This window comes from Vipera ursinii, assembly GCF_947247035.1.
Source record: "Vipera ursinii genome assembly, chromosome: Z".
In the NCBI taxonomy this organism is placed as follows: Eukaryota; Metazoa; Chordata; class Lepidosauria; order Squamata; family Viperidae; genus Vipera; species Vipera ursinii.
In genome coordinates this window covers 79,683,305-79,710,347 of record NC_139517.1, presented here as the reverse complement: position 1 = coordinate 79,710,347, position 27,043 = coordinate 79,683,305, and the positions used below count along the sequence as shown (strand labels likewise).

The window sequence follows — 27,043 nt, the reverse complement described above, 5'->3', positions numbered from 1 at the left end:
TGTTATGTATAATGGAAAAAAGGATAAACATTGTAGATGATTTATTTCTGAGGAACATCTAGTATCAGTTTATTTTTTGTTGGACTGTTAGATACAAGACCATTTAATAAATGTTTATTTCCTTTTCCCTTACAAATTAAATCAGAATTTGCAGTGTTAAGCCACGCTTAATATAAATAAAGCACCATGGAAACAAACTTGTTAAATACGTACAAAACAGTAAAAAAGCAATATTATTTAACTACTCATTAACTTCCAGTTAGCAGCAACCAAAAATGTCTCTTGTTTTCACTAATGTCAATGTGAATTGCTATTGCAAGGATCATCCTAATACCATGAATACATTAAGACACAATAATATGTCTTCCACAGAATTCAATGTCTTGCTAGGAATGGAAACAATGTGATATTAAATTTATTTTTATACAGGGAGTGCAGAATTATTAGGCAAATGAGTATTTTGACCACATCATCCTCTTTATGCATGTTGTCTTACTCCAAGCTGTATAGGCTCGAAAGCCTACTACCAATTAAGCATATTAGGTGATGTGCATCTCTGTAATGAGAAGGGGTGTGGTCTAATGACATCAACACCCTGTATCAGGTGTGCATAATTATTAGGCAACTTCCTTTCCTTTGGCAAAATGGGTCAAAAGAAGGACTTGACAGGCTCAGAAAAGTCAAAAATAGTGAGATATCTTGCAGAGGGATGCAGCACTCTTAAAATTGCAAAGCTTCTGAAGCGTGATCATCGAACAATCAAGCGTTTCATTCAAAATAGTCAACAGGGTCGCAAGAAGCGTGTGGAGAAACCAAGGCGCAAAATAACTGCCCATGAACTGAGAAAAGTCAAGCGTGCAGCTGCCAAGATGCCACTTGCCACCAGTTTGGCCATATTTCAGAGCTGCAACATCACTGGAGTGCCCAAAAGCACAAGGTGTGCAATACTCAGAGACATGGCCAAGGTAAGAAAGGCTGAAAGATGACCACCACTGAACAAGACATACAAGCTGAAACGTCAAGACTGGGCCAAGAAATATCTCAAGACTGATTTTTCTAAGGTTTTATGGACTGATGAAATGAGAGTGAGTCTTGATGGGCCAGATGGATGGGCCCGTGGCTGGATTGGTAAAGGGCAGAGAGCTCCAGTCCGACTCAGACGCCAGCAAGGTGGAGGTGGAGTACTGGTTTGGGCTGGTATCATCAAAGATGAGCTTGTGGGGCCTTTTCGGGTTGAGGATGGAGTCAAGCTCAACTCCCAGTCCTACTGCCAGTTTCTGGAAGACACCTTCTTCAAGCAGTGGTACAGGAAGAAGTCTGCATCCTTCAAGAAAAACATGATTTTCATGCAGGACAATGCTCCATCACACGCGTCCAAGTACTCCACAGCGTGGCTGGCAAGAAAGGGTATAAAAGAAGGAAATCTAATGACATGGCCTCCTTGTTCACCTGATCTGAACCCCATTGAGAACCTGTGGTCCATCATCAAATGTGAGATTTACAAGGAGGGAAAACAGTACACCTCTCTGAACAGTGTCTGGGAGGCTGTGGTTGCTGCTGCACGCAATGTTGATGGTGAACAGATCAAAACACTGACAGAATCCATGGATGGCAGGCTTTTGAGTGTCCTTGCAAAGAAAGGTGGCTATATTGGTCACTGATTTGTTTTTGTTATGTTTTTGAATGTCAGAAATGTATATTTGTGAATGTTGAGATGTTATATTGGTTTCACTGGTAAAAATAAATAATTGAAATGGGTATATATTTGTTTTTTGTTAAGTTGCCTAATAATTATGCACAGTAATAGTCACCTGCACACACAGATATCCCCCTAAAATAGCTATAACTAAAAACAAACTAAAAACTACTTCCAAAAATATTCAGCTTTGATATTAATGAGTTTTTTGGGTTCATTGAGAACATGGTTGTTGTTCAATAATAAAATTAATCCTCAAAAATACAACTTGCCTAATAATTCTGCACTCCCTGTACTATCCCTTCTATTATACTTAAATATAAATACAAATCTGGCTGAAGATGTTTACTGTTTTCTAATCATTTTCTCTCCCTTCCTCCCCCCCCTCCCATGCAGTTCTTCGCCTTCGTTGTTGCTTCCTGCTATGGTGGAAATACCTACTTTAGTTTTGTCTCTTGGAGATCACGGACCTTGCAATAAGTATTACCTTCTAATAAAAGAGATATCTGCGTTTGTAAATGTTACATAATTTTGATGAAAACATTTAGGTAATACGGTTTGTAAAAACAAACGGTTTTTGCAAATTATGGAAAGGGTAGTTCACCTGAAAGAAGCGGTTCTACACACTGTTCTCTTATTAACTTCTTCGTTTGAGTTAATCATTGTGACATAGCTCAGTTACCACAAAGAAGTATAGGAGGGAAGAGAAGAAAGCATAGAAGCCGTTCAATGTTGTTTCTACTCCAGTCACTTCTGTACAATATTGTGCCTCTTTGAAAGCTGCTCACAGGTCTCAGGATTCTTGTCAATAGTGTTGAAGAGCATTGTATAAGCAGCGCCACTATCTGATGGGACTGGTTTAAAATCTGAAAGTTTTTTTTTAACATGAAAAACATGTATCCTCTGATAAAACACTGTTAACCAGAACATGTTACTCTTTGTGTCAGTTCATATAATTTCCTTAGATAATGTATACTGTTGCAACAAAACCAGTGGACTTCACAGTTGTTTTCTTCATAAATATTCTTGTTTAATCATGATTTATTTATTAGCAGATTCTACTGTTTTATAGAACCTTCTATTATTTGCAAGTGTATATAACTTTCAAGGCTGCAGAATTATTACAGTTAGATATAGATGGGAATAGTTAATAATTCACTGGGGTACATACATTTAGGGAAGCAACTGAATAAAAAAAGTGCATTACTGTAATAATCTTGCATAAGTCTGTAGAATGATCACATTTAAAATACTGTGTTCCATTCTAGTAAATGGACTTCACTTTAGATCTGGAAAAGATGCAGAAAAAGAATTAAACTGACCGGGGACATGAATAATTTCATTTAAAGGTGTTGTTTTTTAATCATTTTTCTTAAATGATAAGCATGTGGCACACGGTGTAATACTGAAAAAGCAGGTAACATTTTCTCTGTTTCTCATAATGCTAGAACTGAAGATTATCTTATGACTCTGAATGGTATAAGATTAGGGGCAGACAAATAGGAGAGATTGTTCCAAAGAGCACAGAGCTGAACTCTGGAATTTACTCCTGTATGATGCGAGGATGGCCATCTTAAACTATTGTATAAAGAATTAAACAAATTCAAAAAGGATGGAGGTACCCAACAGGAGATCGTATGCTGCTGGCCCTGAAAAACTAGTTGCTGAGAAACATCAGTGAAAATGTTAAAAAATCTCTATAATTTGAGTTTTCTTTAATCAGGACTCTATACCTTAGATTTAATATTAGTCACAATATTAGTGTAAAGATAGCTCCATTTTGAGATCCATTTATGTAGTGCAGTGATATAAAATGCCTGACTACAATTGGAAGATCAGGAATCAATCCCACTATCAGCCCTAGCTGACTTTGGTTCATCTCGTTACTGTTATGGGAAAACATGTAAATTGAACTTGTGTGGGAAAGTTTTGACATAAAAACATGAATACTGTGGAAAGTTTAAAACCGTCATCATGCATGCTCTCACTTCCTGAGGTTCTTCACCATGTTGTATAAAAATGGTTTGCAGCTGAACTAACTTCCCTTAAAAGCAGAAATCTTATATAGACTTAGGGGTCATTCTTGGAGCTTTTACATGCAACCAAAGTAGAGAAACAAATACATTCACCCTCTAGGGATCTGAACAAACACAATTCTGCATCAGTGGAACACAATTTAATCACCTAACACTTGTCAAAAGTCAGCATTAATATTCCAAAGTTACTGCAAGAGAAGCCTATGGTTGGGGGGAGGGGGAACAAGAGAAAAATTATAATCTTAGAGAACATTTTCTTGAAATTTAACATGAAAATATGAGCTTGCTCTCAGAAATAGCTGCAACAAACTTTTAAAAATGATGTACGCATCCATATTAAGCACAGAAAGGGGGGGGGGACACTTTTCATAGAAGATGCCTATTTTTTGGTATATTTTATTGCCAGCTTGGTGTAGTGGTTAAGGAGCTCTGCTAGAAACCAGGAGGCTGTTCCAGTCCCACTTTACGCATGAAAACCAGCTGGGTGACTTTGGACCTGTTTCTCTCTCTCCTTTCAACCCACCTCACAGGATTATTGATATGAGGAAAATGGGAGGAGGAAGGAGTATTATGTATGTTTACCCCCTTAAGTTACTTATAAAATAAAGGTGAAATTAAAAGAGAAATCTAAAAAAATAAGAAAATCTTGTCAATCTTTGGCTGGGGAATAATAGCACAACAAAGTAACACACACGTACATATAAATTATATGTATTAATTACCAAAGAACCCATAATTGCAGACTATGAATACAAATTCCTACAATATGTTTGAATTGTGTCAGATTGAAACAAACCCTCAACTGGACTGGATAGATTTTACTTGCTTCTGAAAATGCAAGAAAAATGATCCATGGGGTGGGGGAACATCACGGGGGAAGGGCTACCCCAAATGTTCTTCTCAAGGGGGAATCTTAAACAAAATCCTTTCTGGATGTCTGAACTGGATGGACAGATTTCATTTTGGCAAACTGATGCCTATTGTATCCTAGAGTTGTACAGATCTCTGGTTAACCTCATTTCCTTTCTCAAATAGCCAGCAGGCCAGTTCATTCTGATTGTGTTATGTAAAGACTATGATAGATATGAAATTTTTAATTCTCACAACTTAAGATCAGCAGGCTATATTTTTTAAGTGGACCCATTTTTAAATAAAGCTTCATGACAGGAACTACACTGAGTATTTTGTGGGACATTGAATTTACAATCCATAAACTTTACCCATGTTCATGGTAACGTTTTTTATAATGTAAATGTTCTTTAATTTTATGAACATTAAAGAAGTAAAATAACTAGAAACTTCACTGAAGCACTATAATTCTTAAAATTCAGAACTAATGCAGTACCATCTGAAAACCTAGCATAAAAATAAACTAATCAATTTTTGTCTTCAATTCTGTCATCTTCAAACAGATCCAGAACCAACCCAAATACACGAACGTGAATTTGGAATTTTTTCCCTATCTTTTTCCCTATGAATTTCAGAGTTAGTGTGACAGTCATGGCAATATGTGTGAAAATTCAGAGTGCACAACATATATTATCTCTAAGTAACTTGAAGGAACAACCAGAATAAAATATATGTGAAATTAATTACATTAAACTGTCTATAAGTAGCAAAATCATTCTAGGTCCTAGGCTAAAGGAAGCCCATATAGATTGTACAGCCAGCAGGTGGTAGTATCTAGCTAACCATGTCTAAATAGAGAAGCCAACCATGATATTTCTGATTATTAGATAGTTCAACATGAGACTACCAGAGAATGTCAAGGCTTCTGGCTATGGAAAATTGAAAAATATCTTGGAAGGTGATTGTGGCAAACTATTTACAGTATATGCTGTTTCTGAGAAAACTGCATTGGTGTGTCTGGCCAGTAGTCAAGGTTGATTATAAATCTTTTTTTAATGTCATGCTCTCAAATCACAGTTAATTGCCAGCTAGCAATTATTTTATTCCTTATAGTGGAGGTAAGGCTCTATAATTTTTGGCACACCTTGAGAAATTCATTTCTTGAATTCTCAGCTTTAGTTTTAGCTACATCAGAGTCCTGAAGCTTTCAGATGCCACATACAATGTAGTGAAAATCAGTAAGGGAGCATTGCCAGTACATATGGAGTTCCATGACAGTAAGATGGGCAGGTGAATAAATTTAATAAATAAACCCCTATAGCTGACCATACACATTCATTGTTCTATCTTTCTGCAGACTGGCCACTTCCAAAAGTATGACTGCAATTCCCAGAATCTGTAGCTATTATGTTCTTTATAATTGGAAAATCCAAAGCTGGAGAAGGGGCAGATCTAATTTACACTCTGTGGGATCAGGCCGAGGATCTGCTTCAACATTGGCACCTAATTATATGATAAATCTACTCTTAACTTATACTGACTTTTCTTTTAAAATAAAGGGCACCACTTGAAATCACTTCTAGATTTCTTGGTATTCAGAACTATTTGCTTTAGATATCTGATTTGTACTTATATTGACAACTTCTATAAGACATTTAGAAGAAAGATCCCTGTTAACATCTGCATTATAATTAACTTTTATATGAGCTATTCTCGTTTATTTGTCCCAAGAGGCTTAAAGATAGGACAGTCTGAAACTTGCAGAATGCAACTCCAACCAGCAGTTTCTTTTGCTCTTCGTTTTGCTTTGCACGAACATGAAGAATTCTTTTTAAAAAAGTGTTTTCATATCTTATTAGCCTAATAATGTACTTCTAGTTTTTATTTCTCCCCAGCTCTTGCTTTTGTAGAATAGGTGGTGCCCATCCTCTTTCGAAAGCCTTTCGTAGCAGCAGCAGCCCCAAAGCATTTCACCACCTCTTCCCTCGCCACCAATTTAATGGACTTCCTGTTTATCGTATATGTGTGCAGAGAGAGGAGGGGGCCTTTAATCTGCCACCTCCTCCTTCCTGTTTTACCTTCTCTCCCCCTTCGCGTACCGAGCACCGACGCACCACTGGGTTAAGGCTCCAGGAGCCCCCTCCCCGATATGATCTCTTCCCCGGAGTAGCATCTCCGCCCTTCCACCTTATTCCCGTGGCTTCAGTGAGGCGCTGGCCCGGGCCTGTCTTCTCGCCTGGCTCGAACTGCACAAGAGGATCCTAGGCAGAGTTGCCGGGCCCCGCCCCGCACTGTCCCGCCTCTGGAGTTAAGGAGTGTCGCAATAGTTCTGGAGTGGTGGGGGGAGTAAATTGCACCCATTCGTTCAGGAAGGTATCGGATATACCACGGCATGCGGGTCATCCGTACCGATGCCAGCAGTGGGGGCGCTCCCAGCTCTTCTGCTCCGCCACCCGTTTCCTACGGGCAGGACACAGGACTGTTCGACCGAGGCTACGCGGGCTCTTGCTCTGCCATGCTGAAAGTGGCCCAAATGGTAAGGATGAGACGGGACAGGCGGTCCCAGAGACGGGCGGGGGGAAAGTTTGAATGTTTCGCCAAACTGCGGGAGCAACTGCGCCTCCTGTCCGAGTTTTGCTAGGATTTGTTTGCCTGTTGGGCGTTCCCAAGGAAGATTTTGCGTTGCTCAGCCAACTACAGCTGGCCCTGCTGGCTGCGTTTCTCAGGGCGGGCAACGCACTGCACGTGTTACCCCAGTTCCCGCCTGGAATTGATTGGCGACAAAGTCCCCTTGAAAGCAGGGCGGGTTGAGGCGAAGAGAGGCTCCAAGAGAAGCGCGGCTGAGCGATCTAGGAACGGTCCCTTCCGACTCTTCAGAGAGAGAGAGAGAGGCAGCGCTGTTCCTTCGTGCAGATTTTGGCCAGAGTCAAGTTCTGTTTTAATTCTATCTTGAGTCTCTCCGGGCAGCTCAGAACAATGTGCCAGACTTAGCTCACACACTTGAGAAGAGGGCCGCTTAAGATTTTTAAAGGAAAGCTAATAGAGACATTGAATAAATAACAAAAGAAATCGCAGCAGAGGCAGAATTCCCCGATTTATTATACCCTTTTTTAATTATTGCAGTCCTCTCAATATGAGTTATTATTTGTAGCCTGCATAGATTTGTTATTTGTTTATTTGACAAATTCATCTTGAGAACTACATTGAGCTTTAGAGACTTGTCTTTCAGGAGCTGAAAATATAATCTCTAGGGTTGAATTAGAAATATAACAATTTTGAATGAATGAACCTTTACAGTCAAAGTACAACCATGTATAGGTTGAGATTGGTTGAGCCTCCCTTCATGCCCCCACCCCCAACTTACAGTGACACAAACCCTCCATCTTATTATACCATGTGAGCTAATTGCACAACACACCAGCCTCGCAAGTCAATCATGCATAAAGTTTATAAAATTATATCCTGTTCAAAAGCCTAACAGCCCATGGATAAAAGCTGTTCTTCAGCCTGTTGGTACGGCTGGCTATACTCCTATATCTCCTACCGGATGGTAGGAGAGTAAAGAGATACCGTCCAGGGTGTGAGTCGTCCTGAGAATTTTCCTCACTCTCCCAAGGCAGCGAGCCCTGGCGATGTCATCCCGTGGTGTCAGGGGACAGCCCACAATGTCTTGTGCTGTGCTCACCACCCTCTGTAATGCTTTCCTATCTGCGGCTGTCAGACCAGCATACCAAACCACAATGCAGTACGAGAGGACGCTCTCTATAATAGACCGGTAAAAGAGGGTCATTAGCCGTTGTTCTACCCTGTTCTTCCGCAAGACCCTGGACAAGTAAGTAACCACACAAATTGCACACTAAGGAGTATTTTAAAAAGGTGTTCAGCCATCTCTGCTTGATTATCCTTATTTACCAATTTCCTTCATTTAGATCGGAAATAAATAGGGCATTTTAGTATTCCATTAACATTTCAATCACCTGCTTGAAGAAAGGGCCTGTTAACTACTTCCATGCTGCAGAGGCTGTTCCCACTTCTCTCTGGAAAACGTCTTGACCTGCACACCCAGTGGCTTCCCAGCAGGAACCAGAAAGGATTGTTCTAGCCCAGGGGTAGGCAACCTTGGCTCTTTTATGACTCGTGGACTTCAACTCCCAGAATTCCTGAGTCAGCATGGATGGTTCAGGAATTCTGGGAGTTGAAGTCCACAAGTCATAAAAGAGCCAAGGTTGCCTACCCCTGTCCTACACACTGGAAAGTTCATACGTCATTCTAAAATATGAACTGTTTAATTATGGTTGATTGAATAAGCTTATGCAATATTTCAAGCAGCATCCAAACAAATCACACTATAATTTAAGTCTGGGATAGGCAGGCAACTCCGAGGCCACAGGGGCCTATGGGTCCCTTCATTGCATGCCTCATAATCTTCCATTCACTACTATTGAAAAGTGATGGCAGTTTCCCACTATTTTATGATATAGAACTCACCTAGAGTTTTTATTTTCTAATTGATTAAACATGATTTATGAAAGAAACCCTATACAAAGAAATACTGTAGCTGACAATGGATTAATCTTCCAACAAAATGAATGGGAGATGGAGTGTAAGGGGAACGGATGTGAAAGTATGTTTGAGTTTATATCAGACAAGTAGTACACAAACTACACTTCTTGTTTTTCAGGGAATCACTGAAATGTATTGCAAAGATTCATGTATATAAGTAAATTTTTATTATATCATGAAATATAGTGAAAATAAAGATTAAAGATTAAGGTGGGGGTGCAGGAGGACAAGAAAAAAATAGTAAACAAAAAATGTTTTCTGACTATTTTCCAACACAGTACTGAATTATGACCTCGACTTTTTACATTACTTAACAATTATTACAAACCAGTTCTATAACTACACAATTATTAAATCTTCAAGTTCTGATTTCATTTTTTATTTTAAGCCTAAAAACCAGAAGCCATATCCCATTATAAACCAGACCAAATAGAATAAAATCTCTTTCATTGAAACAGTTTTCCATCTTAACCAAATACAAACCAATTTTATTATTTTTTTAATTTTTGTCACAAACCTTAGTTCATTTTGAGCCTTAGCTTTTCTCATCTCATTTTTACAGATTTGGGTATTTGTTGCTATTTTGCCTTAGTTATGTGCTCTTTCCACTTTTTATACTTGTCTTTTTTTGTCTTTCAGTTTATCAGAGAGTTCTTTGTGCAGCCATGCTGGTTTCTTTTGAGATCTCTTATTTTTCTTCATTGGAATTGTGATAGACTAGGATTTTATACTCTCACTTTTAAAGTTTCCCAAGCTTCTTGGATTGTTTTCCTCTTGAGAATTCTCATCCATGCAATCCTTCCCAAGCTCTCTGTAAGTTTATTGAAATCAGCTCTTTTGAAGTCTAAGACTCTAGTTTGACTTTGTTCTATGCTTGTGCTTGCATAAAGTTGAATTCCAACATTGCATGGTCACTCCTCCCAGGTTTCCTGTAACTTCAACGTCTTCTATTATTTCATCTCTGTTAGTGAGAATTAAGTCCAGTATGGCTGACCCTCTAGTTCCCTTTTCTACCTTTTGGGTGACAAAAGTTGTCTGCTATGCTTGACAGGAATCTGATCTTATTTACAGCATTTGAAAACTTAACATTTCAAAGTTTCTGCATTACTATCCCAAAAGCTAAGACTTTGTCAGTAGAGTAAAATTACTGATAATTTTCTCTGATTGTTATCAAGTTCAACTTGTGGTTAAAACAAGAAGCTTAAATATGTGTTTCCTGTTGTAAAGAAAACTAGAAAGTGAGAAATTTTATATTCAGCTACTTTCTCTAAAACTAAACAAAAAAACAAATGGCATTGCAAAATCTAAAGAAACATCATACTTGGCATTTTTAAGAATTCAATCTCTTATTACGGTCACAGACCAGGCATTTGAAGATCTTGTAATTATGTGTTGCTGAAAATTATGGTTATCACATTATTACTGTCTTATTGAAAATCCACATTACTATGTGTCCTGAGTTACGTTCAGCCTCTTCAAGATTGAAGGAATGAGTGAATTTCTCCAAATTCCCATCTCTTTCAATTGTTTTAATTCCTCCAATAAAATGTGCACAGCAAGTGACAGCACCTAACCAACTTTACTTATCTTGAAAAAGTTCAGCACGATTAGCGATGATGGCCCTTGAATGAGAACATCTGAAAATCTCATTGTTGTGAATTAGATGGAGAAATTTAAATAACAATTTTGGAAGAGGACAATGTCACAATATATGAAAATATGTCCATCTAGTCACTGGGATCTCAGTGGTTCTTGGGTAGAATCTTTAATAAAATAGAATAGAATATCCCACTTTTTCTAAATACCTTTGTTCAAAGAGGAAAAAGAAACATTTTGCATCCCTATCATGTCAATTGAGAATTAATTAAACATCATTCTTCACTAAGTTGAATTTTGTTAAATTTGCAGGATCAATGAATCTTAAAATCTCATATAAAAATCTTAGCAGTCAAGTTAGGATTTTCCATGAACTTTATTATAAATTTACTTCTCGATTTACAACCACAATTGAGCCCAACATTTTGGTTGCTAAGTGAAACAGTAAGGGTGTTTTGCCCCATTTTATGACATCATAAAATGTGGCAAAACTATTTAACAGCAATGGAAAATTTGGGCCCAGTTGTGGCTGTAAGTCCAGGTCTAACTGTAATCAATTTAAAAATACATTGAATTTCCATATTTCCCATCAGACTTTCTAAAAACTTAAAAGGTGTTTGGAGCCAATACTCCAAGAGTGCCCAGGCCAGAAGTATTGGATATCCCCAAACTTATGGATGGTATTAGATTTGGGAAAGCTGGATTCATGATATTCCATATTTAAAACAATGCAGTTATGTCTTGGGTTAAACCAGTAATTTCTTAACTAGTTTTTTTAATAGATATTTTATTGGTTTTTAATTATAACAATCTCCAGTGCCAGCTGTATAGTGTGTTGTCTTGGTTTATATTTTAACAAGAAAAAAAGGACAGTAATAATTAATTAACAGTAATGATTAAATTTGATAATTCCATAATTAATGTATTAATTAATAATACATTTCTTTGATCTTCCCTTCTCCCATTTATATTTTCCTTCTTCAACCTTAGCCAAAATATAATTCTTAATATTTTCAATATATAAATTCATTTTATTTATTTTTATTCCATTTATATCCCGCCCTTCTCCGAAGACTCAGGGCGGCTTACAAGCTTAGCAGTAGCCTTCATTCTATGTATATGCCTGCTTATTAGGGCTTTCACACACACCCCAAGCGGCATTGCCCCCAACAATCTGGGTCCTTAAATGATTAAGTATAGGCACTTTTTATATTTATAGAAATAATAATTTCTGTATATAACATTTTTTCAGCTTATATTATTCTCATAGATCACCATACATTCTATATAATTTTTGTTTGCTTAGATTCCCTTATATTCAATCCAATTCTTATCAGTCATAGTTTCTTCATATTAGTCATCTCACTGTCTAAATTTTCCCATTTAGGTACATCATCCCTTTATTTTATGTCATGCATTATAAAAATACTATACTTTTTATCTGTCTTATAATATATACATATAACATCCTTTTAAATCAGTTTACTTACATATTAAAAGTTACATCAGCCTACTATTTTAACCTTTAATATATTATAAAACATACCGTACTATATTACTTAAATCTCATTATCCTTGTTATAAGGCCCCTTTATGTTCAAAATTCTCTAATTTTTTTAGCCATATTCAAACAAATGTTTATTCTCCTAATAATCCATTTTAAGAAATGTATAAATACCAACTTGAGTTTTTATCATCTTCAACAACCTTATTCATCCTTATTATGTTGTGCTTTTTTATTTTTATTTTATTACTTATTCACAAAAATAAATATTCTCATTATTGCTTTCTAGGAAACTCAAAAAAATTGCTCACTGCATTGAGTCCCTATGACTAATTATGTATTTCTTTACTTCTAGCTTATTATTTCCACTGCAGGTAGTCCTTGATTTACAATTGGTTGTTTAAGTTACTACAGACCCTGGAAAATGGAGTTATAACCTGGATTCAAAGTTCTGACAATTACACACCTTCACATGACTATATTTTGGTCACTCGGCATTTGGCCATTTGCAGTGACATAGCTGCAATTTACGGTGTTATTCCCAGAGATCTGAATTTGTTTTCTGTTGCTAGTGAAAAATGGCCCATAGCAAATAATATGTCTGCTTAGTGATACTCACAGAAAATGACAAAAAATCAGGCATGATCATGTGATGGTCTGCTTTATGACTATCATAACTTATAACCAAAGATGCAGGCTCAGTTATGGCCAAGGACCACCTATATACCGATTATCACATAAGAACATCTTATAAGTAGATTACTTTTTATAGCACACTCTTTTTAGTCCAGAATGAGAACTAGTTAGAATGAATTCTCTAAACGTTTAAAAATCCATTCTGATTTGGAAGTATCTGAATGATTTCTCTTCTCCAGTCCTGAATATTTTTAGTCTTTTACCTGGAATTGAGTTTTTTTATTTTTAAAATTGTTCATTCTAAACAATTTATTAGTCTTGGAATGCAGTCTTTCATGCGATCTTCACATAACCTTTTTGTTTTGTTTTGCTATTTGTCTTATAGTTACTGCTGCTGATTGGATTCATTTGTATAAGATCTTCACAGTGGACCGATCACAGTGCATACAGCTACTTTGAAATTGTCTGCATATGTGACTTAATAATGATCTTCATCTTTTACATTATCTACATATTTAGAGCCTATCGAAAGTTGACTTGCATTAGCTGGCCTCTTGCGGTAAGTTCCTATCCATAATTAAAATAATTTTTGTCAACTTCCAGAAAAAGTACTGTTTACATTAAATTGTTCTGTTACACTTGTAACTGAACCGCAGAAAATCCTATGTAGCATTTTTACTTCAAATTTCCACTAGAAGCTGTTATTTAGGATTTCAGCATCTGATGATACATAGTTTTCAGTATCTAAGGAAAATAGTAACATACAAACAGGAACCACTGAATGTCTTCTTTTCCTTATAAAGTTAAAATGGCTGAATTTTTATCAATCTCTGCAACCTGCATTTTTAGCAAGGTACTGGGAATAGATATAGTACACACTTTGCTACTCATAATCTGCTCTGGTTTAGTTATCATCCTTTCAGCTTGCTGAACATAATCGCTTAGATGTGTAATGGCCTCTGCATTTCCTGATTTAGTTCTATGTTTTCCACTCCTACCTCTCTGCATTAGGCAGACATACCCACCCACCAGGGACAAGAGACACACTCACTGCAGTGGAAGATCACCAAATAAAAGGGGCACTGTTATCTTGCAGTACAACATGTAGAATATCCCAGCCTTAGACCCATCTCTAGACTGAAAAACCTGAAAGGCATCTGGCCGTGACTATTAAATTCTTAGGGACGCGGTGGCTCAGTGGATTAGGATGCTGAGCTTGTCGATCAGATGGTTGGCAGTTTGGCAGGTTGAATCCCGAGTGCCACATAACAGAGTGAGCGCCTGTTACTCGTCCCAGCTTCTGCCAACCTAGCAGTTCGAAAGCACGTAAAAATGCAAGTAGAAAAATAGGGACCACTACGGTGGGAAGGTAACAGCGTTCCGTGCGCCTTTGGTGTCTAGTCATGCCGGCCACATGACCACGGAGACGTCCTCGGACAAACGCTGGCTCTTCGGCTTTGAAACAGAGATGAGCACCGGCCCCTAGAGTCGGAAACGACTAGCATGCATGTGCGGGGGAACCTTTACAGTTACTTATTAAATTCTTAGCCATCTCACCATCATAGAAAACAATGTTCTTCCAGAGTGTTTTATCCAAGATTTATTGAAAGAGGGTAGGAGATAAATCTCAACACCTGGATTGTTTCACTTCTTCCCCCCTCCTCCTTTCCATTTATTTTCAAGGTTCCTAAGGCATAAACGTAAATATCTGACCGTTTCTTACTCCTGGTTCCTGGTTGAATTGGTGAGGAGAGCGGTATCTTAACTGATAAGGGAGGAATGGCCTACTTGTTTGAAAGTGAATGTCTATCTCCTTATAAAAATACAGTTACATTTCATCACTGGTCAATAGGCAAATCTAAGACAGATACACCAAGTACAAGACAACTTCATATTTTCTGAAAAGTCTACCATGCTGAATGCATAACATTTAATTTATATACTACTAAAATCTCATATTTGTAACCTTTAACTAGGCAAAACATTCTGAACCAAGGCACCTCAAATGAGCTAACTTACAGAATGCTTCCAAAATCTGGGACCCATGACTCCTGTGGAACATTTAACAACATAACAGTATCATAAAAGAGTTTTATGACATAATACAAAATATCATAAAACATTTCTTGTAGTTAGCTCCTGTTGTTTGCTATATAGTTCAACATGGGCTATTTCCAAGGCAGATACATCTTTGAATATTTCCTTGAATCTTAAAAAGACACTTTTCAAATAAATAAGAAAACATGCTATTTTTGAAGGCATTGAGGAATCTTGTAAAGAAATATCTCTGCAGTGATGAACCAAGGGAACATGGGTTGTTTGATGTTTTCATAGAGTAGTCATTGGCAGAGGCCCAGTAGTAACTGTCCAAAAAAAGAAAAGTGGTGCATACTTCTATAATTTTTTTTAAAACTAGGCAGTGGGGTAACAATCATATCCATTTTATTAGAATGGCATTTTTTCTTCCCGTCTTTCGTTCGAGAAAGGTTATCTAGAAGAAAATGAAAAAAATAGTTTCAAATTTGCCTTTTTAAATTTATTTGCCACCTATCTCACTGTGGAGCTACACCAGGAGCCTTAGAACAGTAAAAAGGAAGAAATGAAAAGATTGTAAACAAAACAGAAAACTAAGTAAGAGAACAAGAAAATAAACAAGAAAATGAGAATACATTAATACAATAATAAAGAGATGGATGGGTGGAGAGCAAAAGGGGGAGGCAGAATTTGGCGGGTCTTCAGGCTCCTGAAGAAAAATAGAGGATGGGGCAGATATTACTCTAGACAGTAGGATGTTCCAAAGGCTAGACGCTAGCAGAGATGGTGCAGAATTCTTTGATTGACAGTATCCAGAGTAGGCCCTCTCTGCCAGCACAAGTAGGACAGACTTGTCTTAGTGGGATGACACAGTTCATCAGGTATCCTGGATCTGTGCCATTAAGGACTTTACAATCAGCACCTTGAACTGTACTTGGAAGCAGACCATTATCCAGTGAAATTTGTGGAGCAGAGATGGATCATTCTAGGGGCCCTAAAGACTGCTTTTGCTGCCGCTCTTTGCCCCAAATAAAGCTTCTGAATGGATTTCAAGGGTAGCCCCATTTAGAGTACATTGCACTAATCCAGATGAGATGACTAGGACTTGAATAACTGAGCACAGGGATTCATGATCCAGGAAAGTTTGTAGCTGGTGCACAAACTGCAGCAAAAGATCTCTTAGCCAGGCCTGCTACCTGCTCTTTGAGCAGGAGATGTAAATCCAGGAGAAACCCTAAGACCCAAGTTACGACCTGGATCTGAGTAGATAGTGCAACCCCGTCCAGAACTAAGGATGACAAAAACTCAGATCCTGAGGATCTATTCACTCCAAAGGCATTCAGTCTTGCCAAGATTCAGTCAAACTCTGTTATCCCCATCCAGGTCACTTTAGGCATTATGAGAAGGCAGAAACAGCATAATTTGAGTCACCAGGTGTAGAGCTGACTATCATCAGCATATTGATATCTGAACCCATGGTACCTGATGATCTCACCCAATAGCTTCATGTAGATGTTAAACAGGAGAGGAAAGAATACTGAGCCCTTTGGGACATACCAAATGAGCAGTTGGGGGCTGGATCTTAATCCTGTCAACACCAATAGGGACCAACCTTGGAGAAAGGAGATGAACCAGTGCAAAAGTGTGCCACCCAGCCCCAGCTCACATGGCTGGCCCAAAAGGATATCATGGTCAGTAGTATCAAAGGCTGTTGAGGTCAAGAAAAGCAAGAATGGTTGTTCTACACCCATCCCATTCCTGCCAGAGATTGTCCATTAATATGGACAAAACTGTCTCTATCCCAGAGCCAAGCCTGACTGAAAAGAGTCTAGGAAATCTGTTTCATCCAGGATCCCCAGAGCTGCCAAGCAACTACCTTTTCCACTACCTTCTCCTAAAAAGAATATGGGAGACTGAATAAAAGTTCTCCAAGCAGATGGGTTACGGTGAAGGTATTTTAAGGAAAGGACAAAGCAGGGATTCCCTAAAAGGTCCTGGGAATGTTTCCTCTTGCAATGAGGAATTTTCATTGCCTGAGCCCATTTGCTGATCACCATCCTTCAGGCTTTCACCAGCCAGGAGGACAAGAGTCTAATTGACCAGAGGTTGCACTGACAGCCCACAGGGTCATATGAAGAACCGTTGCAGGAATTGGGTATGTGTAGTTCATGGGTAGGCAACCTTGGCTCTTTTATGACTCGTGGACTTCAATTCCTGGCTCAGGAATTCTGGGAGTTGAAGTCCACAAGTCATAAAAGAGCCAAGGTTGCCTACCCCTGGTCTAGTTTAATGAAAAGAAGGACTAAGGGTGACATAATAGCAGTGTTCCAATATCTCAGGGGTTGCCATAAAGAAGAGGAGGTCAACCTATTCTCCAAAGCACCTGAAGGCAGGTCAAGAAGCAACGGATGGAAACTAATCAAGGAGAGAAGCAAATTAGAACTAAGGAGAAATTTCCTGACAGTGAGAACAATTAATCAGTGGAATGACTTGCCTGCAGAAGTTGTGGCTGCTCGAAAATGGAGGTTTTTAATAAAAGATTGGACAACCATTTGTCTGAAATGATGTAGGGTCTCCTGCTTGACCAGGGCATTGGACTAGAAGACCTCCAAAGTCCCTTCCAATTTTGTTACATGAACTCATTAGCTATAACTGGGGCTTCACTGAAATGTTCCTGTGATAACCTTCTGATGGAAAGTACAGACTCTATGTAGCTTTTCTTCTAAACTGCATTGTCTTTGTTTCATTTTAGGAGTTTCTCCATTACCTAATAGGTACTATTCTGCTTCTTATTGCATCCATTGTGGCAGTTGCCAAAAGCTCCAATTCAGCAGGCCTGGTAGCTGGAGCGGTGAGGCTGTTTGCCATTTTTTCTTACATATAAGCAACATTATTTATCAGATCTTAAGATATATTTCAGGGGTTTTTTTCCCCATAGTAAGCACACTTTAAAAAAAGGAGAGTTCATATATTCAAATGTACGTATTGACTGAGGATTGGGTATGATAAATCTTAAAAAATAATGGCAAAGATATTTAACATTGCTTTTTCCCATTACTTTTCTAATTCTCCATTATCAAAACCTATGTGTTATTTTTACATAAATTATAATAACTTAAGCAAGCAATTATTCAGCTTAACGTGCTGTAGGTTGAGGAAAGCTTTATTAAGTTCAGTGGAATCTGCACAAGAATTCCGAATAGATTATTTTCACATTGCTGGCCTTATACTATACATTGGGCTGTAATTTTGGCCCAAATAAAACAAAGGCATTCTTTAAAACTCCATTCTATTACCAGATTCTGCAATATTGCAAAGGGTTTCTGAAGTCATGAAGATTTCAAAATTTCTGAGTAACAGCTATTTGTGGCTTGCTCTTTTACCTCAAATGTTGTTTAATAGCAGAGTACATGCAATATTCATAAAACAGCTAAGTTTGAACTCTACGCTTAATGTTTAATGAATCAGCTTGCTGACTGCATGCTAAGTAATCATTGGTACTGGACACATTTTAAAAACAGTTTTACAACAAGAATTGCTCTAGTTGCTGAGCAGCCTGTTAGAGGGTTCTCATGCCCTCAATTTTTTACTCATCCCAGATGATGGAAACAGATTAATGGAAAGAAATTTCTCTCTTGTCTTCTCCCATCCCTCTTGATCGCTGTGTTTTCATTACATTATAATGAAAATGCATTCTGCCATGCTTTACACGGAAAAAAGAAAGAAAATCTGTCTTGGAAAGGTGATGGTGGACAAAGCTCACTTTTTCCAATTACTACTGTACTTAAAATCATTTGTTGTAAATTGCAAACAGTGATTTGCAAGCAGATTTCTTCTGGTTAGAATAACAGAGAGTGGGAGGGCAAAGTGGTATGCATTTGACCAGTACCTGCAGTAAATGTCTATTTGGGTATCTATTACTAACCTCTTATCACAATTGATCACAATATTATTGTTTAGAATCTATAGAATTTTAATGTAAGATATTTTTGAGTATGACTCCATTGCTGATGCTTTTTTTAAAATAGGTCTTCGGATTCTTAGCTACATTTATGTGCTTCCTAAGTATATGGCTTTCTTACAAAGTCTCTTGTAACACTCAGTCAGCAGGTAAGATCCCAATGAATCAGTTTCACCAACCATTTTCCTTGCATTATTTAGTCCATAGACAGATCCATTATGTTATTTTTTTCAGACTGTGATCTATTTATATTTATCATTTAATCTGGGGAACGATGGGGAATTGTAGTGATCTGTTCCACTTACATATTTATTAGATCTATAGAGCAAATGAAAGTAACATGTTCTTTGCTCAGGCAGCTAAGGGTGGCATGCACAGTATTTTCACTTTCAATTTTAAAACAACCTGATGGGAAATATTGAGCTAAAAGACAATGACATATTTAAAGCCATCCAATCACTTCCATCATGACTGTGTGATATGTACTGGACTTACTAAATTCTGACTTGGGATCCTAACCATTATTCCAACTTTGCTCTTAGGATAATAATCAATGGAAGAAATACTTTGGCAATTTTATATAGATTTTCATTGTTGATTTGGCCAAAAAGATTTTTTCTCTAGGTTATATTGTAGTCTGGCAGTGACACTATAAACTGTTCTGGTCTAAGAAATTTGTTCCTATTTCCTTCTACTCTATGCAGAATTCTGCAGTCTTCTTGTATGTTCAAAATTTACAAAACAAGATTGAAGTAGGCACCCTACGTTTGATGGCTATAAAATTCAAGAAGTAGCCTTATTGCCAAGCAAATTATACTTCATTTGTTGGTTATTCAAAACATTTGCAGTTTCTTCACTGATATCCTTTAGGTTAAGATTTTCTTGACTGACCAGGATTAACTCATATCCCAAATTTCCCATCTCACATATAGCTAGCATTTTTTTTATTTGCAGTAATTCAGCAAGTGATTATTTATTTTATCAATTAAAGTATATTTATGCATCAGATGTATTGAGCCAGGACAAGTGGTCCAAAAAGATTAATTTAAAAAATTGATTTACAGCTAAGTGGCTAATATTAGAACTTTAAGATGCATTCATTCTGTCTTCTCGTAATATTAGAGAAAGCCCCATTATGTTTTACTAGTTAAATATAGTAAACATTTCAGGTGCAGACATCACATTTCTATCGCATATTTATGGGCTCATCACACTCCAGATTTTAATGCAGGCAAAATTCATATTTGGCTGATTATCTTTCACCCACCCTCTGATTTGATGGAAGGCATCTATGCTACTATAAAGTTTTGCTATATGAGGTAATTTGGAAGCCTTAAATTTAATGAGACATTTACCATTAAAACTCCAGTGTGTTGATTTTAGTCCTTTCTCTTCTCCTATTATTTAGATGCTACCGTGTGAGTCGTTTCTACTTCAAAATGTGCACACCTGTTGATGGAAGAGTTTAGGAAAAAAACATGCAAGGTGGAATGGTATACTGAGATACAATGTCTGATTTCAGTGGCTCTGAAAAACGTTGTTAGTGGGCATAGAGTGCCCTCTTCTGGCAGCTTTGAGTTACTCCTTGGGCTACCGCAGCCTGTTCCATCTGCTCGTATTTCTTGGATCCTCTGAGATCTCTGCAAGAAAAGATCCTGTAGGAAGGAAAGGTTGCATCTTTTAAACAAAGAAAAACGATCCTCTTTTAATTCCAGCTGCCAATATTTCATGTATTGTAGACCAATTCCTTATGACCACTAAGGGGAATCTGAATTTAAAAATCAAAATGGAAAATATATTCTGCGTCAATCCAGCTACGACTGGAAAAGTTGGAAACAGTCACCATGAACCAACAACCGTTGCATCTCAGAAATTGTTTTCTTACCTCTCTGCATTTCCTGCCTTTTTTTCTAGATCTTAAAATGGGCCTCTCATTTAACCAGCCGTGAATATGAGTTTTCTTTTTATGCTTAATAATATTGTTCAAGATGGTTCCACCCCAATGTTTGGATTGTGCTGCCCATAATTAGTATGAATTTCTTTTTGGGTGTGAAATTTTAAATGTTCTTGTTCAACCATACAATTTAAATTTTACATTCTTTTGATTTGTTTGGTTAGTTTTCATTTCTCTTACTATGTATTTTTATTATATTTTTATAACCAGATGCCTAAATATAAGATCCATTGAGAATGAAGAATGTTTACTAAAAATCCACTACGTTCTAGTCTTCCTTTTTCATATTGTGATACACTATAGTCAATTTATACTTATTTTATTACTAACGTACATGAAAATACAATTCTCTATTATGATCACAGAAGCAGTATCAAATTATCTAGAGTGGGTGAAAGAAGAATTCAATATATATTAGTGGAGCGAATGAAAAATAGCTATATTGATTTATTTTTTAATACTATTATGCATTTATAAATCTACACATAATACTTAGGGAAATTTCTAGTATACCTATCTTAAAGAAAGTAACTCTTCTGCAAAATACAATTTTACTAAGAATGCTGAATGCATGAATGATTGTTTTGGCATTAGGATGTGTAGATTAATTAATTTTCTTTTTCTAATGATTTCTAATGATGAAATTCTTTAGCTTTGGAATAAAACAGCACAACGTATAGGGAAGACTGGGTAAATGACCGTCTGCAATATGCTGGGAGAAATTTAAATTTTTCAGTAGATATTAGCTCCACAAAATTTAGAGAGCAATACATGAAAAAAGAGCCATACATAAAACAATCCCTGTCTGAAAGAACAGAAGCATCCTTCCATCTTTCCTTACAGCTTTAAAAAGGGCCTGCCTAACCTTGAGGCTTTGGGAAGAGTCAGGCTTTTAAAGAATGATTACCTGCACCAGGGTAGTGAAGTCATTGCCTTTTCTCCATTCAATACAATTAGTATTTTGATTCTGAATGGCAATAATCCTAGTTTATATTTTTATATAGGTCAAAAAAAAATTCTGACAATTGAAGCACCAGGTGCCTTAACTAAATGTAGGATCACTTTTTCTGTGTGTGGCTGCCTAAGTAACATACAATGCAAAATGTGTAAAACTGTTTATTCAATTTTATGCTGCTAACTTTGTTGGTTAACAGTTAACTGGCCAAGTGCTTTTACATATTGTGAGTTAGCCAAATGCTCTTCAAAGCAGATAACATAGGTCCTACCTGATGACCTACAAGTTAGTTTGATTTAGATGAAGCTGAGGTCATAGGTTATAGAACTGGATGCCTGATTAGGATTCCAGAATATCGATAATGGGACCAAAGGTTTTATTTATATCACTAAAAACTTACTATCTCTGGGAAAACATTGCATTCCAGAAGCTAAATTCCATCATTCTGAAGGAAGATTTTAAATTGGAGCCCAAGAGTATTTCAAGGATAAATAATATTTTAGCCTCAAATATCCTTTAAACACTTTTTGATACTAATTTTATTAGACATTACAAGTGGAAAAAATAAAATAAAAACTATAGATGAAAAAATAAATGAGCAAAAGAAAAATAACACAAAAAAGAAAAAATGGGAAAGGATGAAAAAAATATAATAAAGAAAAGAAATATATAAAGAAATGACCTATCCCTTCATCACAAGATTTAATAACTGATAAGGTTCTAAGCTATTAAGATACCTTAGCTCAAAAAATATGTATAGTTTGTTAATTATTTGAGCAACCAGGGACCTACTATGTATTTAACTTTACACCTGCCAAGCAAGTTTTATGTAAACATGATTCACAAGTAAACTGAAACTTTATAAAGAAAAAGATGGATATCCAAATAAACATAAAGGGGGAGGAAAAATTGATTAAAAATTCTGTTAATATAGCTATATTTTATTAGTGTACATTATTAAATATTAAAAGCAGTAGCACTGTTCCATAATGTTTTACAACACTGTGGGCAGTTTACAGAGTCAACATATTGCCCCCAACGATCTTGGTCCTCATATTACTGACCTCAGAAGGATGGAAGGCTGAGTCTACTTTGAACCCATCAGGATCAAACTCCAGGTTATGGACAGAGTTTGCCTGCAATACTGCATTTATCCACTGCTCCATTTAGTGCTTGGTCACTTCATATATAGATAGAAATACAATAAGTCTACAATAGACTTATTGTAAATAGATTTTGCATTATGCTTGTATAATAATAAAATATAATAAAATTCACTTCTTAGTTATGAGATTTTGTCCTACATATACTCCCCTTCTAAGACCCCAAAAAGCGCACTTCATTTATTTAATTTTTCTTTATTTTTAAGTAATTCATTTTATTATATCTTATTAAAGATAGATGCATTCACAAAATGGTGGCTTCCCATTTTTCTCCAACAGCTATTATTCAAAAGGCTGATAATCTTCCAAATGAACAGACCTATCTAGTAAAAGGTAGGAAAATGCTCTCTGTGGAAGAAAAGGCAAAGCAAAAGGCATGAAATGTAATATGCTAAAAAGACTGCTCACTTGTCATACTAGAACAGACATGCCAAACTTGTGACATCACGCAACATATCAGATTTGTCATTGCCGGCAATGGGGTGGGTGCAGCTTCTGGATGACGTGTCTGGCCTGCAGGCCAGCAGTTTGACACCCCTGTACTAGAATGTTTCCTCTCTTGATAAAGTGGTCCAGCAAATATTCACACACAAAAAAAGAGAATATAGTACTTTTGTTATTGTAGACATATTGCTCTGGAGTCCCTAACCACATAGCAAAACAGGAGGTACAATATGTATTTTAGGATTACAGTATTAACAGAAAATTTGATGGAAACTACCAAGATTACAAACAGTGCCACTCTCTTGACAAAATTGTATACAAAATGTACAATGTAGCCTTCTGGAATTCAAAACAATTTAATCCTGCAGGAGTTTATTGCAATGTTGACAAGACTTTCATATTAAATTTCAGCAACATTAATTCCAGTTTTATTACTGGCTGGGAATTATAGAAGTTGTATGCACAGGAATTCAGATTTCAACAGTTTGACAAACATTTGTCCCTAAGAACTAAGATGCATTTGATCTGCAGGAATCCAGTAGGTCTTAATCCTGAGTTAACAGTTCAGTTTTGCACTACCAGCTGATTTACTGTAGATGGTCATCTTGCTTCCAGAATAATTAAAAAACTGATTTGAAAAGTTTGGGACTATGACAGAAAAAATGCCTAAAAATCCCTAGGGCAAACAACGTGCTGTGCCTTAGATGTTCGTCACAATTATAACTCTTAATTTCATCATAATGCAAGAAACATTTTAAACAACTTTATTAATAAGCTCTGATAAGTTCAAGGACTTCTAACTTTTGGAGGCAATTTCTTTTGGAGGCAATCTGTAACAGCCCTGCCCTTGGAATCTTACCAAAGCTAAAATAAATTGTCAGAAGTAAATAATAATTATTGATTTCAAAGAAATAATTCTAGCAGCTTTCCTTGTTTTTGGGAAGAGGAAATGTGTAAACATTTTGTCCTGGTTATTATAATTTTCCTATTACAAAATATTGTAAGACCTTTACCTTAGTGTGTTCTAATACTGTACACTGCCATAGCCCTCTTGGGAGATACTAAATAACTAAAAAGTTTTGTCTCTGGAAACATTGAAATTGTGTCTTATTTGTTGATGCACTTCCATCAAGTTCTAATTTTTATTTCTCCTCACAAACCATAAGAATGATGTCACTTTTAAAGTTGCCAGATTCTATTCCAGGGTTTGTATTAGTAGGAAGCAGATGGAAAAACATTATTATGCAATTTGGCTCCAAACAAAAGACATAATATGACAACTTTACTCAAGTATATGTCATTTTCTTCCACTTTATTTTATAATTATGTGTTCTTTTACACTTTTGCAAAGTAGTTTTACAATGTTTAGCTTTCTAATTCACGTTACAGTACTCCATTTTATTTTAATTTTTTCCTAACTGATTTTTTTAATGTATTTCTTTTCAAGTTCTGTAAATTCTTTACATAATTTTATACTTTTCTGGTTAGTTATTTTGATAAATATGGTTTATTTTGATGTAATTGGGGAAGAGCTCACTACATTATGCCCTATGCCAGGGCTTTTCAACCTTTTCACAGATTGTATCACTTTTAGAACATGACAATATTCGACTACCCCCGTGCTTAGCAAGGTGTCAAAAACTTGATGACTAAAAAAAAGGGGGGGGGGATTTTGGGCTTTACTGGTTAGATTAATTTGTTATAGAAATGGCTTGTTTATAATATTATGGAAAAGTAAAAAGTTGAGGTTCAATGTTAATGCTTCCTACTGCAACAGTGGAACTCAGAAGTCAATGCCTTTTCTTTTTCCCTTCTCCAACTCACTTTTCCCTTTTTCTCTCACCCTTCACTCGTACCCCTCCTCACCCTTTGCTAACAAAAGCCTCTAGATTGCTCTCATTCACTCACACATTGCTCATACAAGCTTCTCTCTTGCTCCATTCTCTCACACATTGCTCGCAAAAGCCCCTCGCTCGGGCTCTCCTCACCGCTTCGCTAACAAAAGCCTCTCCTCTCCTCTCCTCTCCTCTCCTCTCCTCTCCTCTCCTCTCCGTGTGTTTTTTTCTCTCCCCCACCAAAACCTGCTCTTTTTATAGCTTCTCCTCTCTCCACCTCCTCTTCCTCCTTTTCTCTTCTGGGTGTGCCAAAAGCTCCAATCAGCATGCAGCCACACATACAGATCCTGGGGCTTCTGCCCCTGCAGCTTCATCTGGTCTCCTCCAGGTCTGTGTGGTACCGCTTTAGCTGGTTCCCTGCTACACTTGGCTAGGGGTCGCGTACCACCTGCTAGGTGCTAAAGTTGGGGAAACAAGAATGCTGGATTTTTGCTGTGTCATTGTTCAGTATGGTTATTTCTTTTCACCTAAAACATATATGCTGCATTCCTACTTATTTGGTGGAATGCTTTTAAATGTATTTGGTTTAACTGTATCACAAATGAGATTATTTTCTTTCTTCCTTTTATCACCCAAAAAGCTATGGGATAAGTACTGTAGAAAGAACAATGATTACTGACTCACAGTCCATAACTCAGCTGGGAACTGAACTTGAGTCTATCTGATCTACGATATGTTGGGTGTTTACTGCACTAGCTGTCAATAATAATTTTATTCTGTAACTTAAATGGTCATGCTTTCCTTTTTATCATATTGATCGCACTTGTGTTGATATCCTTATAAACTATCCTGTATGCTTTAGTGGAAGAGACAATTTTAAAACCAAACATACATATTTTAATATCTATAGAGTCATCTCCACAGCTGTGGAAGCTGTCACTTCTGTAATGAGACTCAGATCAAACAGGTATACATCTGCTAGAGATAATAGTATGATAATAATGCTGAATCAAATCCTGACTCAGCTGTTTATAATGATCCTTCCCCACCTGGTGCTAATCATAATACCTTACCAACCATGCTGGCAAATTGAAATCTTAGCAATTTTGAATAACATTTGAAGTGTGGAAAACTACTATTATTGTTGTATAAGTAATACATGACATACAGAGGCCTATTGATAGCTTTTTTAGATATACTTGTTGTGGACAAGAACCATTAGACCTTGAGTGATTGCTAATGTGGACCCCCAGATTGTATGTGAAGTCTATCGGTTCAATGTATCTATTTGGAATCAGATCATATTTATTCATAAATGAATGTAATATTGTATCTTTTTATGTTTTTTTCATTTTTATGACACATTTTAATGCAATTTCATTATTCTACAACAACTTTTATTTCTGCAGTTATGGATTTATGGATTTAGTACTGAAATTGTGAAATGTATCTCCTCTGGGGAAGTGTAGACAGTATCCAACATATGTGTGAAGAAACCTTTAAATACATTGTTATAATAAACCCACCTTTATCAAAATTTCATTGATTTGTCTTCATTATTCATTTGTGTTCATTTTGTTGTTTGGATGTTTGTGAGTACTATATGCATTAAGATTACACTAGAAGAAAGTCTGAATGCAAAAGATTTAGGAACAACTGGTTTAAACTGAAGGAAAAAGATACATTGCAGAGTTTGGCATATAAATCCATAATCACTCCAGTATTCTTTGTCCTCCATTTTCACCTTTAATAATACCTCTGCAATGGGAAAGTTGGAATATCATAGGGAATACAGCAAATATATCCTTGTGAGTTTA

The 27,043-nt window shown here is 36.7% G+C and overlaps 2 protein-coding genes across 4 annotated transcripts in view; both read left to right on the top strand.

Moving 5' to 3' along the window:
• The window catches only part of CMTM8 (CKLF like MARVEL transmembrane domain containing 8), a 40,549-nt gene extending 35,992 nt beyond the window's left edge, over window positions 1-4,557 (top strand). The window contains exon 4 of the mRNA XM_083378672.1: window positions 2,093-4,557. Coding sequence (XP_083234798.1) covers window positions 2,093-2,176 — 84 coding nt within the window. The 3' untranslated portion in view covers window positions 2,177-4,557. The remainder of the gene's footprint in view (window positions 1-2,092) is intronic.
• Window positions 4,558-6,807: 2,250 nt separating this feature from the next.
• CMTM7 (CKLF like MARVEL transmembrane domain containing 7) lies at window positions 6,808-26,763 on the top strand. Of its 3 annotated transcripts, XM_083378674.1 has the most exons (6): window positions 6,809-7,117; window positions 13,266-13,439; window positions 17,667-17,765; window positions 18,635-18,656; window positions 18,943-19,024; window positions 20,284-26,763. In XM_083378674.1, exons 1-5 carry the CDS (start codon window positions 6,974-6,976, stop codon window positions 19,008-19,010), a joined length of 507 nt encoding a protein of 168 aa, XP_083234800.1. In that variant the 5' UTR covers window positions 6,809-6,973; the 3' UTR covers window positions 19,011-19,024; window positions 20,284-26,763. The 3 variants fall into 3 exon arrangements, with proteins under 3 accessions (XP_083234801.1, XP_083234800.1, XP_083234799.1); XM_083378673.1 differs by lacking the exon at window positions 18,635-18,656 and having other exon boundaries at window positions 6,828-7,117; XM_083378675.1 differs by lacking the exons at window positions 17,667-17,765; window positions 18,635-18,656 and having other exon boundaries at window positions 6,808-7,117.
• The last annotated feature ends 280 nt before the right edge of the window (window positions 26,764-27,043 follow it).

Excerpts from the sequence above, each read along its gene's own strand:
- CMTM7 (XM_083378673.1), top strand. The coding sequence starts at position 6,974 with ATGCGGGTCATCCGTACCGATGCCAGCAGTGGGGGCGCTCCCAGCTCT. Across the intron at positions 13,440-17,666 it reads GCATTAGCTGGCCTCTTGCG|GAGTTTCTCCATTACCTAAT; the intron begins GTAAGTTCCTAT and ends GTTTCATTTTAG. Across the intron at positions 17,766-18,942 it reads CAGGCCTGGTAGCTGGAGCG|GTCTTCGGATTCTTAGCTAC; the intron begins GTGAGGCTGTTT and ends TTTTTAAAATAG.